Source organism: Haemaphysalis longicornis, unplaced genomic scaffold (genome assembly GCF_048455015.1).
Source record: "Haemaphysalis longicornis isolate Haplotype H1 unplaced genomic scaffold, Haemaphysalis longicornis Haplotype H1 scaffold_7, whole genome shotgun sequence".
Taxonomy (NCBI): Eukaryota; Metazoa; Arthropoda; class Arachnida; order Ixodida; family Ixodidae; genus Haemaphysalis; species Haemaphysalis longicornis.
Window position 1 is genome coordinate 147,093,424 of NW_027526422.1, and position 16,943 is coordinate 147,110,366.

The 16,943-nt window shown below is 49.2% G+C and overlaps 1 protein-coding gene across 1 annotated transcript in view; it reads right to left on the reverse strand.

Moving 5' to 3' along the window:
• LOC144146591 (uncharacterized) overlaps positions 1-11,061 on the reverse strand; it is a 66,398-nt gene extending 55,337 nt beyond the window's left edge. Inside the window, exon 1 of the mRNA XM_077678530.1 lies at positions 10,871-11,061. Within this exon, the coding sequence (XP_077534656.1) occupies positions 10,871-10,980 (110 nt within the window). The 5' untranslated portion in view covers positions 10,981-11,061. The remainder of the gene's footprint in view (positions 1-10,870) is intronic.
• Positions 11,062-16,943: the final 5,882 nt, after the last annotated feature.

Consider the following 16,943-nt stretch of genomic DNA (forward strand, 5'->3'; position numbering starts at 1 on the left):
GCCACCGCTGTCTTAACAGAACGCGACAATTTCAAGGTACGGCCAGACTGGCACTGCCGTTCAACGTCACCTCCCTCTCTCTTCTTACTCTTAGTTGTCCCAACGTGGACAGCATTTATCGCGCAGCACGTCCAGTGCGGGGCTTAGGCGGCTTTTTTAGATGCAGAGCATCTGATTCACTCGCCTTGTCCCTCCGGCGGCGTCGTCGTCGTCGTCATCGTCGTCGTCGGCGGCGGCGTTGTCCACCCCTCCCCCATTCTCCTCGCCGCGCCAGCTGCGCTCTCCGCCGCTCACCCCCTCTCCTCTCCGATAGCGAACACTCTCTCGCGAGGGCATTGGATTGGATTCGATTGGATTGGATTGGCTTGGATTTGGATTGGATTAAAGTTGATTGTGTTGGATTGTGTTGCGTCATAGCCGCGGCACATTGCGTAATAGCCGCGGCAGACGCGCTGGGGCCGGCGCATGTGCAGTAGTACTCTCTCTTCCGCGGTTTCCTCTCCTTCGGGCGCGCTGCGCATATAACCGGTGTGCCGTTCTCCGGCGAAGCAACATCCACGCTTGGCTCAAACACCTAGAGTCCACGCCGCTTTACAAGTACGCCAACGTCGTCATCGACTGGGACCGGCCTACGCAGTTCCCTCAACGTTATGCGCGCTATAAAACGCGGTCCCTTCGCCGCTCCGCCTATGCGTCGCATCTACACAGGGGTTCCCGCGAGGGGAGGTGGGAGCTTTTTGGGCGGCGCTCCCCCTCGCTATGCGCCCGTTGCCTGAGCTAATGGTGAGTGGTCCTGAATAATTAAAAAAACTTGTATGATGGGAGAAGGGGGTGGAACAACGTGCATCCAGGTCCTGTTGTCAATCAACGTCCGTGGTCCTCCGGAGGCACGACATGCTGCCAGCGCTATCGTTGATACCATGAGTCGGCGTTTTGAACTTATAAATAAGATACGATTCTTTCTTTTCGCGGTCCCGTTTAGTGTGAAGACCGGTCTCTAGCAGAGTGACTTTAATTTGGTCGAATGAATGTCCTGGGAGGCTGACATGTCTTGAAATGGGCAAGTTCGGTTGTGTTTTAGCGTGAGAACGGTGGTTGTTAAAGCGTTTACGGAAGGCGGTTTCTGTTTGTCTGATGTACTGCATGCCAGAGGTCACAGTGAAGCATGTAGACGACGTTATGGCTGTCACAGTTTAGATGCGCATTTATTTTGAATACGTTATCTGAGGAGCTGGCTTTAGCAGTAGTGGTGGTTGTCATGCGTGAACAGACCTTACAACGCGTTTTCTTGCATGGCTGGCATCCTCGTATATATCCCTGGCATATATATATATATATATATATATATATATATATATATATATATATATATATATATATATATATATATATATATATATATATATATATATATATATATATAGGTAAGCAGCAGATGAAACTTCTCCGGGAGCCAGAAGAAATATTTCACAAAATGGTTGACTCACGATTAAAAACAAAAACAGTGGTTTACTGACGTTTCCACCGGAGTACCAGTCTCCATCTGAGTAACATACAACCTAGAAGCACGCACGCTCATGTACGTGCAGAAGGTGTGCTACAGTGCACCCTTGTTAAGAACATAAGTTGGCGGGTTGGGGCGAGGAGACAGGGAGGGCACCATACATGTGCGTAGGGACTATCGTGACGTTGTGGTCCTCACAATCTCTCCACAGCAAAAACAAAAGAAAGAAAAGACAAAAAGCAACGTTTCATAGTAACTGGAGATGCGGTCCCGCGGGCGACAAACGTTTTTCTAAAAAGCAAAGCAATAACCAACGTCATTTCATTGATAAAAGACAGGGTGGGAAGCTAATGAAAAACAGACACTTCACGTACGAATTACAGGAATAAATGAATGGTGCAGCGAACGTCTCAACACACGAAATGCAAAGTAAGCATGCAGGCTCACAAGAAGAACACACACAGGACGGAGGCCGCCGGTGACACATCCATCTCTGAATATACCAATGACCAGCGGCGTGAGGAATTTCACGGCAGTTCACAAGTTCACAAAAGTCCTAGGGGCGCACGCGCAAGTAACGCAACCACTCATCAGAATATGTGCATGTAGTAGCCAGGTATGTCCTGCGTGGAGGTTACAATAAAGTCGGTCACCAGTACGGGTCAAGAAGTTTCCGCGTATATGATCAAAACATGCCACAGCAGAATGGAGGCATGGAAAGAAGTGGGTAACAGGAAATTTTAGAGTTAACTAAACTGTCCAAGAAGCGGGAGCGGTGGGGAAACCGCGCGATTGGCGAATGGCGGATGACCGCGCGAACGGCGCTTTCGCGGTAAAAAGTGCACACCACAAAAGGGGCTGGCAACTGCAGTAAACGCCTCCCACCTCTCAACTAGAGTGGGAGGCGGGAGCGGATACGTACTGGGAAGACAGCTGCTATTCCGCGGAAAAAAAGAGAGAGAGACAAGAAAAAAGGCGGGGGGAACGGATTGTGGCCGAGCGGTTTTCGGTATGGTGAATCAAACATACGAAAAAAAAGGGTGAAAATGGTTTAGGTACCCAGAAAACACGACAATTTCCCCAAACTCTTACTAGTGCCTGAGGATGCGGATTTGAACTTGTAAATGAGGTATGATTCTCAGATGCATCGATCGTGGTGAGCGCGAAACCCAGATTTCAGTATCGTAGCTCTGAGCTGGTCAAAGGAGTGCCCAAGAACGTTAAAGGGTTTTGTCAACGGGAGAGATGGGAGAGTTTTGTAATGTGACTTGTGATTATTAAATCTAGTTCTGAACGACTTTTGTGTTTGCGTGATGTATTGTAGGCGGCACACCATGCACTCGAGCAAACATAACACATTGGAACTATCACAGTTTAGGTTTCCTCCGATTTTTAGACGAAAGTTAGAAGCTGTACTGGCCGCGGTATCCGCTGTGGACAGGTGCATGATATTTGACATCGAGGCTTCCTGCAAGGGCTGTATCCGCCGGTCGTCTGTGTCCTTATTTTGGATGAGGTCAGGGCATCCCAAATGTTTTTGTTTCTCCTGTACACAACCCGTGGGGGCTCCGGAAAAATAGGTTTTAGGTGCTCACTTTGGGTAAGAATGTTATGGTGTTTTTTTAGTATAGACGGAACTTTCGGAAGAGATGCGGAGTGTGTTAGGACTAAGTTCGTTTGGGGGGTGTCGTGGGAGGTTTTGGTGCCTCTAAGAAAGTCAGCGATTCAGGTTTTGTGTTGTGTGTATAGCGTTGTCGATTATTTCAACGCGGTATTTTTGTTTCAAATATGCACTGCCTAGCTCCTGACAATTATAATTGAGGTCCTCTTCCTTTGAGCAAATTGGACGAAAAAGATGAGCTTGGCTACAGGGAATTCCGGTTTTGCAATGTTTGACCTGACTGCTTTGAAAATGCAGGTACTGTTGCTTGTCGCTCGGTTTTCGGTACAGTTTATTGATCAGTTTGCCCTCTGAGACGGTGACGTTTACGTCAAGAAAATTAACAGTTGTCGGGGAGTATTGGAAAGAAAAAGAAATGGGGGATGCGCAATGTTAAAGGCGTCTACGAAGGTTAGTCGGTTCGTCTACCCGTGGGTCCAAATCAAGAATACATCATCAATGAGACGTTTATAATATAGTGGCTTTAAGCTCTGGCTCTACAGAAATTCTCCCTCTAGGACGCCCATAAAGATATCGGCATACGCCCGAAAATATATTGGCGTAGCACGCGCTCCGCATAGCGCCGCATCTTTTTGCTTACTTTTGACGCACACGCTATGGAACGTATCGCCATCAGCGGTAAATTAGAATCCGGCCGACGCCGGCTTTTCTTGAGCAATGGGTCATTCACTGCTTTCTCCTTAATGCATGTCGTTGCTAAATTTGCAGGCTTGTTTGGTACTCTCCCAGAATACCAGGAGCCTCGTACCAGAGGCATATTAGTTATCCTCTTTCTCCCAGCAAAGAGCTGAGGACCTTACCGTGCGCTTACGGCAAAATTCTTCAGGAGCGGTGTGCAAAGGTTTCGCCGGGCCAACCTGTAGCTACAGTGATTCATAAAGTCGTGAAATGGGAAAAAATTGAACGTCTCCAACACAACACGCAGCGAGTAAAACCAGGATGGGGGATTCGCGGAGAATGGGCAAAATTCGACTGGCGCTGCTAACATTTTCGACTGGCTGTATTGCTTTCTTTAACGCAATTGAAAGTTGGGCGAGGTGGTGATGCATCTTGGGAAAAAGCGCGAAAAACGACTACACGTAGAAAAGAACACAGGACGGCGCGCTACTAGCAACTGATTTTTATTGGGAAAGAACAGACGTTTATAATGGGAAACAGCGCAACCTCATCAACGTTCTCGCACGAGTACATATATATATATATATATATATATATATATATATATATATATATACAAAAAAACAGACAACATTGAAAAAAATTGGCCGCGTATCTGCTCCTCTCGTTGCAAATGCCGTCAAAAGACGACAGTCTTTATCAGCTTTTGCGAAGTAAATGCCTCCCTTCGCTTTCCCGCTGACCTCTCATGTTGTTCCTCTTGCGTCGCGCTTCTCCCAAGGTAAAGACGCCAAAGGTTTGCTTAAATCATTTTAAATTTCCCGCGTTCCACTGCTCCAAACCGGGTGTCTCGATGCGAACGCTGCCGTACGGCGAAGACGCGCGTTGATCGAGGCGCCCTACTTCAACGTTTATAGAACCGCGTTTCAGTGTTCGTGGTGAAAGCACAAAGTGGCTTTGCCGTCACGGAGGACGTGGTGGCAAGGTGGAACCACGCACAGAAGTACGCCAAGCAGCCCAACCCGCCACCTTTCTCGCTGCCCCAGTGTAGTGTGTGCTTGGCCGCCCAGCCGGCCAACATGCGTCACCTGGTGTGGGACTGTGAAGGACTGAAGGACGCACGTGACAAACATCGCTCGTCATCTGTATCGACATACGAGGACTGGATCCGGCCAACACACGACCACAAGAGAATTCTACTCTCACTGTGGACATTTGCGTGTGAAGCCTCCATAGTGCGACGCACGTAACCCCCTTCCCTTTTCCCCCTCCCACCGCAACAGGCCTAGTGCCGTCCTATTCATAATAAATTTTACAACAACAACAACCCACTCCACGTGCGTTCCAAGCAGAACGTGAAACCTATCTAGTGGAACCTTGCGTAACTGTTGCCGGTTGATTTCTTACAATGGCGCGAGAAGCTATAGTGGCGCGGGCGACAGCAGGCGACGGCGGAGTGAATTCTTTTTCTGCAGTTGATGAAGTATTTAATTTCGCAAAAGTCAAGCATGTTTGATTTTTTTATAAAGGAACACTGCAAATATCACTTCTGTATCGATTTGTTGTCTCATATTTGCGTAATGTATTGTTCTCTTTCAACAATGTTGACAAGTATGAACATTACACCGGACATAAATGGGTAGATTTAGCTGTGACTATATAAGACTATTACGCAGGCATTGTTATGCTTTGGCCGGGTGGCTGAATCGAGTCACAGACAGACAGACGGACAGACAGACATAGCGACAAACAGACAGACCAAAATTTCTGGGTTTAAGTAGCCCAAGAAAGACTATCGTCTTTAAAACAGAACGTGTTATGCCACATGGTCACTTCACGTGCGGTTTCAAAAATTCCAGTTCCGCATTCTGCAGTCTCAGTGAAGGCTGTCTAACGCACACGGAACCCTCCCGGATGATATGGTACGCTTCGATTATCTTCCTTTGGGTTCTTCCCTTGTGTTTGTACGACTGTCGTCTTATCAAAGAGAGGCTTGCACCAATCCTTTTCGCACTCCTTACAATGCACTGCTAAGTGCGTGTAAGGTCTGCCCTTCAAAGAGCTGTTGTGCTCACGTAGTCGGATGTTGAGGCACGGACCGGTCTGCCCGATGTAGGCCTTCCCGCAAGCCAGCGGGAGACGATAGACAACCGAGTGTGCGCAAGGCACATACTGGATCTCATGTTTCACCTTGCATGCAGCCTGTGTCGTTGTCCTGCTCCGGTTTCTTAATATTTTTTTCAACCGGGAAGCAAATCTGGCCAATCTTTATTTCGGCGGAAAACACACGTTCACGCCGTATCGGGAACATACTCTTTTTATGCCATGCGACAGCCAATGCACATAAGGGATTTTTGCTACTTTCCTTCTTTCCTCTGACCTAGACGGAACATTCTGATCCGCTAGTTTAACGGCCCGTCTGATTTTTTCGCACGTTGCGGAAACAGCACTGTCAGGAAACCCCGCCTCTTTTAGCCTCTTAACCTGCGAATCGAAACTGCCGCCCATGCAGTGAACGCATGACTTTTCAAGTGCTGAACGCAAACAGGCCCAAGCTATACCATTCTTTACCAGCCGGGAGTGCCCCGAGTGATAATCCAGGAGCGGCTTAGTGGCTCTTGGGGAGTACATCCAACATACGTGATTGTGCTTGAAATATAACCGCAAATCTAGAAATTGCAGCTGGTTTTCTTGTGGCACTTCACACGTGAAAGACAGCCCGAGCCCGCTTTTAGAAAACGCCTCGAGCACAACCTTACGCGTCTGATCAAACGTGGAGGACGAAACCAAAAATCAAATAGTCGTCAAGGTTCCTGTACACTTTGTGCACAATACCGTTCAACTCAAGAAAAGAAACTGCTTAACCATAGAAGACCCTTTTCTTGTTCCCAACTCGTCCACTATTGTCAGTTTTTTAAGAGAAGGGAGTCTAGTCAGCTCTTCCGGTTTTAGCATTGACATCGAGGATCTGTACTACTCGTTGCCGCATTCTGAGGTGATGACTTCCGTAAAAGAGTGTATCTGTGGCAATGATGAGTACAAGTTTGTTGCCAAGTGTGGGATTCCAGTAGAGAGTTTTTTGGAGGTTCTTTTGTTTTTCCTGAAACACACATACGTAGGTTGGGAGGGCAAGACGCACGTTCAGAAGGCAGGGGTCTGCATTGGCTCCAAGGTGGCCCCCGTGTTAAGTGGCATTTTCCTGGCAGTGGTGGACTGGGCGCTTGATGTTGAGTTGAACGGTATTGTGCACAAAGTGTACAGGTACGTTGACGACTATTTGATTTTTGGTTTCGTCCTCCACGTTTGATCAGACGCGTAATGTTGTGCTCGAGGCGTTTTCTAAAAACGGGCTCGGGCTGTCTTTCACGTGTGAAGTGCCACAAGAAAACCAGCTGCAGTTTCTCGATTTGCGGTTATATTTCAAGCACAATCACGTATGTTGGATCAACGCCGCCTGTATAAACATTGCCTAACGCGTGACCGAAAAATGGCCAAACAGCCACTCTCCTGTTGCTCTCTCCTACCCTTCCCCGCTCCGTAGCCTTCAGCGTGCTTTCGTGTCCGCCAGCCAGCGCCGCTTCTCGGAAACTATGCAAAGTAGTGGAAAGTTTCTTTAGCGTTCCCGAGGCGGCGCTCCTACGCCTTCTTATTTTTCACCATGCCTGTCTGTCTTGGTCTGTCACTGATAAAACTTCCTTTGTCACGAAGCAAAATCCCTTGCGCTGCCGCAGGCTGATGCCGGCTTTGCGCGCTTATCTACTCGGATCACAGGCCCTGAAATTTTCTGAGTGGGGCATCCCACCTCTATCCCCTCCGCATTTAGGTATTGTTTTGACCCCGCTGTTCGCACTCCGCATCGGTACGCACTTCTAAAATTGAGGACTGTACTGTAGAAGCGCCCGGACAGCGTGGCGGGATCGCAGCTGCTTATCATTTTGTTTCCTATAATTTTCTGAAGTTTACAAGCAAGTGATATTATTGGAAAGTAATCGTATAAGTGAGCGCCTGAACAAAAAACGTGCACGCAATTTTTTCTTCTCTAAATACTCCAGAAAGAAAAATATCAGTAAAATAATGGCTGCCCCATCCGAAAACATCGCTTTTCTGTTAATCAGTATGTTCTTACACTATTTCAGTCCGCCTCCGTCTTTATCTTTGGAAAAATGCAGCAAGTATGAAGCGAGCGACACGTTGAACGAGATCCCCAGTGCGCCACAGAACTAGCGCCCCGTCGCGGCTAAGATGTAAGCGAAACGGCCCTTGAAGCCCAACAGGCAAGCTGACAGACACACGCCGTAGAAGTGGGTGCAGCGTTCGCGACTCGCGAGCAGTGACGTAAGGCGAGATGTCCGCCGGCACGCGCCACATAGCGGATCAGTGCCTGAACTAAGCGTCCCTACCCTTCCCATTGAAAAGCGCGCGACGCGTCAGGCAATGTTAATACAGGCGGCGTTGGTTGGATGTACTCCCCAAGAACCACTAAGCCGCTCCTGGATTATCACTCAGGGCACTCCCGGCTGGTAAAGAATGGTATAGCTTGGACCTGTTTGCGTTCAGTACTTGAAAAGTCATGCGTTCACTGCATGGGCGGCAGCTTCGATTCGCAGGTTAAGAGGCTAGAAGAGGCGGGGTTTCCTGACAGTGCTGTTTCCGCAACGTGCGAAAAAATCAGACGGGCCGTTAAACTAGCGGATCAGAATGTTCCGTCTAGGTCAGAGGAAAGGAGGAAAGTAGCAAAAATCCCTTATGTGCATTGGCTGCCGCATGGCATAAAAAGAGCCTGTTCCTGATACGGCGTGAACGTCGTGTTTTCCGCCGAAAGAAAGATTGGCCAGGTTTGCTCCGCGGTTGAAAAGAAGATTAAGAAACCGGAGCAGGACAGCGACACAGGCTGCAAGATGAAACATGAGATCCAGTATGTGCCTTGCGCACACTCAGTTGTCTATCGTCTCCCGCTGGCTTGCGGGAAGGCCTATATTGGGCAGACCAGTCGGTGCCTCAACGTCCGACTCCGTGAGCACAACAGCTCTTTGAAGGGCAGACCTTACACGCACTCAGCAGTGCATCGTAAGGAGTGCGAAAAGGATGGGTGCAAGCCTCTCTTTGATAAGACGACATTCATGTACAAACACAAGGGAAGAACCCAAGGGGAGATAATCGAAGCGTACCATATCAGCCGGGAGGGTTCCGTGTGCGTTAGTCAGCCTTCACTGAGACTGCAGAATGCGGAACTGGAATGTTTGAAACCGCACGTGAAGTGACCATGTTGCATAACACGTTCTGTTTTTACAATGTTTTCTGTTTTTCTTTGTATATATATATATATATATATATATATATATATATATATATATATATATATATATATATATATTGTTTCTATGTACTCGTGCGAGAACATTGATAAGGTTGCGCTTTTCACATTATAAATGTCTGTTCTTTCCAAATAAAAATCAGTTGCTAGTAGCGCGCCGTCCTGTGTTCTTTTCTACGTGTAGTCGTTTTTCGCGCTTTTTCCCCAGTTGCTTTCTTTCCCATTTGTACTCCCGCTTGCTAAGTGTACCTGTACAGGTACCTTAACTAGTAAACGGAACATCGGTTCGTGATATTTAAGTAATTTCATTTTGTGCGGCTGCGTGCACAAATAGAATATGTGCGGCCCGATTTTATTTTAGAATGACTTTCTGAAAAAGCCCGTCCCAGGTTGCTGGCTCGGCACAAGGCGGAGAAACCTCCTCAAAATCTCCAACCCGTGCTCCTTTTACTTTTGGGGGGCACCTCTGCATTTGCGCCACAGCATTTGGAAAAACTAAACTGAAATTTGTTGGAAGAAGTATCTGTAGGCCGGTGAAGAGTCGCGCAATGAACGAAAACTCTAGACGTTACAATACAAAGGTGGTTTTAGTAAGCTCCATGATTTTTAATGTAATTCTTATTCATTCACCAAACGAGTCCCTCGCTGCAGAGTACAGACCACAGCCTTTTGATAGCGAACGCGTGTTTGGTATCATCTCCGTCTGTGGGTGATAGTTGTACTCGTCCGCGTACTGCGGTGTCCATTTGTAGATCGGGTGAACATAGCGGCGGTAAGCGGTCAAGCACGGTGACGAGCATTACTCATTCCTGGAAGTAGAGTGCTGATCGTTTTAAAAAATTGACGGGTTGCAATACACCCCCTCCCCCTTCCACCAAATCGCGTCTCTTGTGACTGTCGAAGTCTGCGCAAGAGCAACTGGAAGAGACTGCAGATGCCAGATCAGCACGATGAACACCCCAGTCTTACGGACAACCAAAGGACGGACAGGAAATATCTTCTACTGGGGCTGCAATTGGTGTCCCAGGAACAGAAAAACGGCAGCATCTCCCCTCCGTGGATGATGGCGAGGGTGCGAAGTACGGGGGCTCCAAATGACATCCAAGTTGCGCCCCGAGTGCCATCCGGCTTGCGCTCCCACCGTCATTCAATTTTAGCCGTGAGTTGCACCTTGATTGTTCCCTAAATGAAACTGCCACTTACAACTCAGATCGAATTCGCTTGATTTTCGCCTAATGGTGGTGCGCCCACGGATGGACGCAGACGCACATTGGGAGGTTCTAAGGTACTCCGCACCGTTACAGGTGAGGGAGTAAGCCGTTTGACTCTCGGGTACTAACTCACGGTCGTAGCCCAATGGGCAAAACGACTGACACTAACTCTGTCTGGTCTACCAGGCACGGGCTCGAATCCTACCGGTGCCTGTGTGATTTGTTGCGGTTGTAAATGCTATGCGCACGGACGCGGACGGACATTGTGCGGTCCTAAGGTACTCCGCACCTAAACCAATATTGGCTAGGTCTTTTGTGGTAGCAAGCTTCCACGAACCTATACGCTCACACACATTCCCGCACAGACACCCAAGTGCCTAAGAATCCACACACACTGGTGAAGCCTCTCCCTCCACATTTCACTGAAATTCTTATACAGTACGCCAACACTTCAGCGACACTCTTCTGTAATTGCGTTGTGAGCACTCCGGCTACGTTCCCGTGGACGACGGCCGGTGAGGGATGGTAGTGCTGGTACTCACCAAGCAGGTGGAAAGCGATGTTCCTTGAGTATGCGACGACGCTGCTCGGCTATCCGGCCTTCAAGTTCCTCGTCGTCCGGCTTCCTTTCTTTGCTTTCTCCAAGGTGCATTTTTTTGGAGGAGCTGACAGAAACAGGCTGCAAAGTTCTACTCCTTCTTCTTCTTCTTCTTCTTCTCGTTTTTCTTCTTCATCATCCTTTCTTTCTGCTCAGAGCAAAATCAGATAGAAATTCAGCATTGGCCGATGAAGGAAATTTCCTTCTTTGAACAAAGCAGAGCTTTTGTTAGAGAACTCGAAGTTGGAAAAAAATTCGCACTCAGGGAAGAGCTTCTTTAGAATAGGAAACACCATAGCACGGAGTTTATTCATACGAATTGAACTCATTTTAGTAGAAGCAGTGCTCTGAAAAATTCAGTGCACTTCCACTCTGTAAAGGAGCACCAGCGTAGCAGGGCGCAGACAGATAAGTGCACAAGCAAACACGGTATATTCGGGTACAAGTTAAGAACGGCAATTGCTCATCGACGGCGCCGGGTTTCATCGCGGGTGCGTGTTTTGAAAGAAAATTGCGCTTAATGCGTGACATCGCCAGTGTTTTTCTACAGTAATTTACGAGCAGATTAAGTCTGAAAAATCACTGAAGCTACTCGCGTCATGATTGAAGTATTTTGAAGTATTCGCAGCAACGTGCGCTTTGCGTGGCACGGAGGAACAGCTGGCTGCGGTTGCGGCGCAGTAGATGCCGTTCCTGCGCTGTACCCTCGTATAGCAGAAACTAACGTCACTAAATAAGTTAAGCTTAAGAGTACCGCCACTTCGTGCACCCGAAAGCTTCTGGGGGCCATTTTGTTTCTGCCTTGCAGTGTTACCATCTCTCCCAACCAAACCGCCGCCGGTTGTGACGGGAAGAGTGTGACCAGCCGTTCTAGCGTCCGCGCAGCAGAGAGAGAGAGAGAGAGAGAGAGAGAGAGTGAGGCGCCCATATGTAAACAAATATCACGTGGTTCCGACCGACCAAACATAAATCCTGGCGGCACATAATGAGAGAAAAGAGTGCCGATACTCTAAAAACCTTTATTTAGTAACGCTAGCAGAACTCGGTAGGATGACAGAGTCGCCCTAGCGGGTAGTTTCCCTATTTTTTTTTTCAAGATACCAGCATTAGATTGAAATGTACAAAGCATTTATCGTAAATCTGGCTTTGCCGCCTGATTCAATTTTATGTCGACGCGAGATTTTTCGATTCAGCGCAATTTTGAAGCTTGGCTTCGGCATCCCGCTCTCGAAAATCCGCATTGGCGCTTCGTTGGCGTTGCCATTCTCTAGCGAGCTGCTGCTGCAGCCTCGCACTCCCGCAGTGCGGAGTGCGAGAGGGGAAAGGGTGCGCGTCATCGATATACCCTCTCCTCATGGGCTGCGGCAGACGGGTGCAAAGAGGCACTTGTCCCCCTGATGCCACATCAGCACTTGCTTACTCTTGCCAGCCATCTCCCTTTTCCCCTGGGATTAAGCGGGTTTGCCCCCTTCAAAGCAAAATCCTGGCGGCGGCCACGCTTCCCCTCCTCAGCGCGCATTATGATTGGTCCGATTCCATTCCGGGAGGCAATAGACAAATCTGGTCGCCTTGCCGCATGCCGCCTTGGCTCGCTTTTGGAGTCGTACTAGACGATTCGAACAGCTTATAAACGTGTTGGTAGGCTTAGCGGACCTGGAGGATGCCATATTATCCTTATCTTCGACAAGTACACGTATAATTGACCTAAAAGGACATGTTGCAGCAAAAAAAAAAAACATTGCTGGCTGTACGAAAAACTTAGAGTCATTGGTCCTCGAACTCAGGTCGTGTGCGTGAAAACCTTCGACTAGGCCACCGAGGTCGACCAGCTCATCCTGTTTGGCAGTTGTGCAAGAGAATAGGAGGAGTGTTCCAAGCGAACCAGTGGGTAGCGTCAGTGGTGGTACGTCTAAGCGGTGAGGTGTGTCCATCACGCATCCCGATGGCGTGTTTACAAGCGCTTCGCTGCACAGTGCCCCATGTGAAATGTGTCATGTCACTGCACGCGCTGTTCTATTGAGCTCTTGGTAAACGAACCTCGCCGTTTTGTCTGTGTGGCACCGTGTAAAGGCCCATTCACACGTGCGACGGAAGCGAGCGAAAGCGACGGGAATTCTGTCGCTTTGTCGCGCGACGATCGTTTTTGTCGAATGGTCGGGACCAATTTTTGTCGCCGCGTGACGAAGCGACAGAATTCCCGTCGCTTTCGAAAGCTCGCTTCCGTCGCCAGTGTGAATGGGCCTTAAGACGCAGAGACAGTATACCTTTCATTTGATGTGGTATATGGAAATCTTGCAGGGCAGTTCGCCATAATAATTTGATGTGAGGCTGAGCAGAGAGTTGCTCTGCCAGAGTGTACGTCACATATTACAAGTGTATAAAGCCCAATTTTCTCCATCTTATTGGTTGAATGAGTTAGAAAGGGTGGCAAAGCTACAGCCTTTTTGATAATGACGCACTAGCAAGTGACGTCTCGGTGTCTCATCGCACTTTGTAGTCGTTTTTTTTAACCCGAGAGCGTCATGACGCTCATTTTTCGATTCCCCCGTGGCTCCTAACCACCCGCTATCAGCCGTGCTCATCAGGCGTCCACGGAAATACCTCACGGCTGCCACCCGGAAGTTACGACTGAGGCAGCAGGGTTGGAGGGCTCTGCTGAACCTGTAATGTGGCGCTACGGAAACGGAAGTTTGGAAATGAGTACAATGATACAACGTCGGATACGAAAGAAATGACAGGCGTTTTCACCAGGTGCTGTGCCTGCGCGGTGAAGTTTTAGGGGCGAAGCTCCTCTTGCTCGGGCCCTGTCCCGTCCCTCGTTGCTGCTGTATACGGCACGGCACATTAATGATGACTGTGGCAGGAGCCCCCTAGGAATTGGCCAACAAAAGATTGGCCGAAGAGGACAAAATGTTCAACGCGTTCGTTGCTACCCAACAAGGAGAAGAGGAAGAAGAAGAGGTTGTCGTTCATCGCCTGCGAGCTCAAGAAACGTACCGGGGGTACACGACACAAGACGCTCTGCAGAAGGTGACGGCCAAGGTGGCTAAAATGTCACACACCGAATCCGCCAACTTTCCCATGGAGATTCTCATCGTCCAAAACAACCCCTACATAACCACCACAAACATCGACGTCGCCGACGGCTTGTCAACGGAGCGGTGGAAAGCTTGACATGTCGAGTCTTTATATGATGTGCAGGCGAATGTTTCACGGTTTTACCGATAAGCATTTTTCCTTCGCCCCTCTCATCATTCACTTCGTGGAGATGTCGGAATTTTTTCTATGCCCTCTGTGGGAGTTTGCTAGGCAGACACGGTCTCCAGCCGTGCCCGCAATAGAGTTTCTTACAATATACACTAGAGAGGAATCTGGCGCTAGCGTCTATGCGGCTCACATTAAGGCCGTATGTGTCGTTATGCACCGCCATTATACATCGCGCTCGCCGTAGTTTCATTATTGGCTCGGATTGAAACGTTTTAGTGACCGCCAATTTAAACAAAGTGCCACAAAAACGCGAAGAGTAGTGTGCAATTATGTAAGTGAAAAATAAAAACGGGCTGTTTTAAAACTGCAGAAAAAGGAAGTAAAGCAAGGTCGCTTTGATAAACGACAGATGGCGCCACGCGCCCAAGTTAAAAATCACCCTAAAAATAGGTACGAATATCCTCCCAGAGAACAACCACGTAAAGGCCAGAATACATGGAACGAACTTACACGACGAAGTTGGCGCGGTGGACTGAACTACATAGAGCGAAGACCGCTGCCACCGCTGGGTTGCTCTGCGTGACTGGGCAGCTGAACCGGTGGCGCCACCACTCGGCGCTCCCCTCGTTCGTTAGTGGAATGAGCCGGTGCATTGGACTACGCAGCCTCCCGTTGTTATTGCCGTTTTTGCTTCGGTGCTTTTAATGTTTGGGCGGTGTTGTGAGCGGAAATGTGCGGCGAAACGAAGTCTAGACAGATGTGTTGTGTTCTTAGATGCAGTAATGGCTATGTGAGCTTGTCGGACGCTTCTAAAGTTGGGTATCGGCTACAATGACATGAGCGCTTTTTGCAGTGATCCACGGTTGGCTCCACCCGTTCGAAGTACGAATACAACTGCTATTATTAGCATTTATTTCCTCTTAAATGCACTAACGGCTACGTAAACGTATTCGACGCTTCTATGTTTGGGAATGGGCGACATTGGCATTAGTGCTTTTTGCAGCTCTCTCGGGAAGGGACCGTGAACTGCGTCTTAAGCGAACGTACATCATAGTCACACGCATGCCCCCCTTACGTTTTCATTAAGCGTCGCGCCGTCGAGCGCTTCGTGCGGGCACAGCATACTGCCCCCTCCACTCCCCCACCGCACATTTTCGGTGACCGCTGGCCCGTGTCGCCACGGCGAACCGTCCTCCCCTCCCAATTTCGCGACTCTTTCCTCCTTTGCTTCCTTTGACGCTTCGGTCTTCCCATTGTTCGCTTTTTCTTTCGCTCGTTGGTCTTTCTATCGTTGGCTCGGTGACGACGACGGCGACGGCGGCGCGGCTCAGTCAAGAGATGGGCGAGGAAGGGCTGCGCCATAAAAAAGCTTGCGGCGGCGGCGCTGCGCGGCGGCGCATAGGCCTACTACGGCAGCGTTTCTCTGTCCAAAGAGGCCGGCTTGGGCTTTTCATTTTTCACCCACGGAATCAGAAACGCGCTCAGATGCTCTAGCGGCCGATGTGCCCGCATAATCCGGCGTCCCAGCATACATCAAGTCGGCTGCGAGCAAGAAGTGCTGCGGCGAAGCCGCTTGTGAAGCAACAAGAGCCGTTTCAAATATAAAGCGCGGCGTCGTGGGCTCCCGGCTGGCGCTGTTCAGGCTGGCACATATCCATCACCTCTTCTGGCGATCACAGCCGTCTCCTATTATCTTCCCTCGCTCAGCGTGAACCTAGCTCGAAAAAAGTTGCAGACATCTGCGTTTGGATGCCGGCATAAGTCCCGGTGGAAAAAACCGCGCGGTACCACGGCAAAGCTTTCTCTGGGCCTGCCCGCGTCCGCCCAGATCTCTTCGAGTCACCTCCTTGGGTCCTGGCTTACAACCGGCATGGCAAGTCGCGCAACAAAAGTGCTCTTAACGTTCCTCCGGAGCACTGGACTTGTCAGTGAGCTATGAACTCTCAGACAAATGACTATATCGCCTGATTGTGTGTGTGCTTTTTGTGTGCGTCTGTGATTGAGTATTCATGTGTAAGTGAGAGTTTTCATATATTTTCATCACAACTTCACCCCCATTTTGTATAGGAAGTCGGGCGCTCAGCCTGGCTGACCTCACTTGCCCATTAAAGATGTTTCTCTCTTTGTCAGTGCGGTGGCTCAGTGGGTAAGGCGTTGCGCTGCTGAGCCCAAGTCCCCCGGTTAAATTCAAGGCCAGGCGGTCATTTTTCTGATGGAAGCAGTAAACAGAAACGCCACTGTGTCGAGATTTAGGGGCACGTTAAAGATCCTGCTGTGGTAACAATTCTTCCTGAGGCTTCTACTGCAACATGCCTCGTAGCCCAAGAGTAGCCTCGGGGAATGAATTACGGAAAATTTGTATTTTTGATCTTCTGACGGAAACCCGGTTTGTTGTTATGACGTGAGTTGCGGGCACGGCTGGAGGCCGTGTTTGCCTAGCAAGTTCGCACCGACTGGGCATAGAACAAACCTCACCTTCGCAGGCGCGGCACCTGGTGAAAACGCGTGTCGTTTCTTTCGCATCCGACGTTGTATCATTGTCCTCCTTTCCTAACTTCCTTTGCCGTAGGGCCACATTACAGGTTCAGCAGAGCCTTCGAACACTGCTGCCTCAGTCGTAGCTTCCGGGTGGCAATGGTGACGTATTTCCGTGGACGCCTGATGAGCACGGCTGATAGCGAATGGCTAGGAGCCACGGGGGAATCGAAAAATTACCTAATAACCCTATCGCATTTATAAACCCTCTTCACGGCCGCCGTGTCCAGGAGTTAGTCGTCGCTGCATGCCCGCGCAGAGCGACACACTCTTTA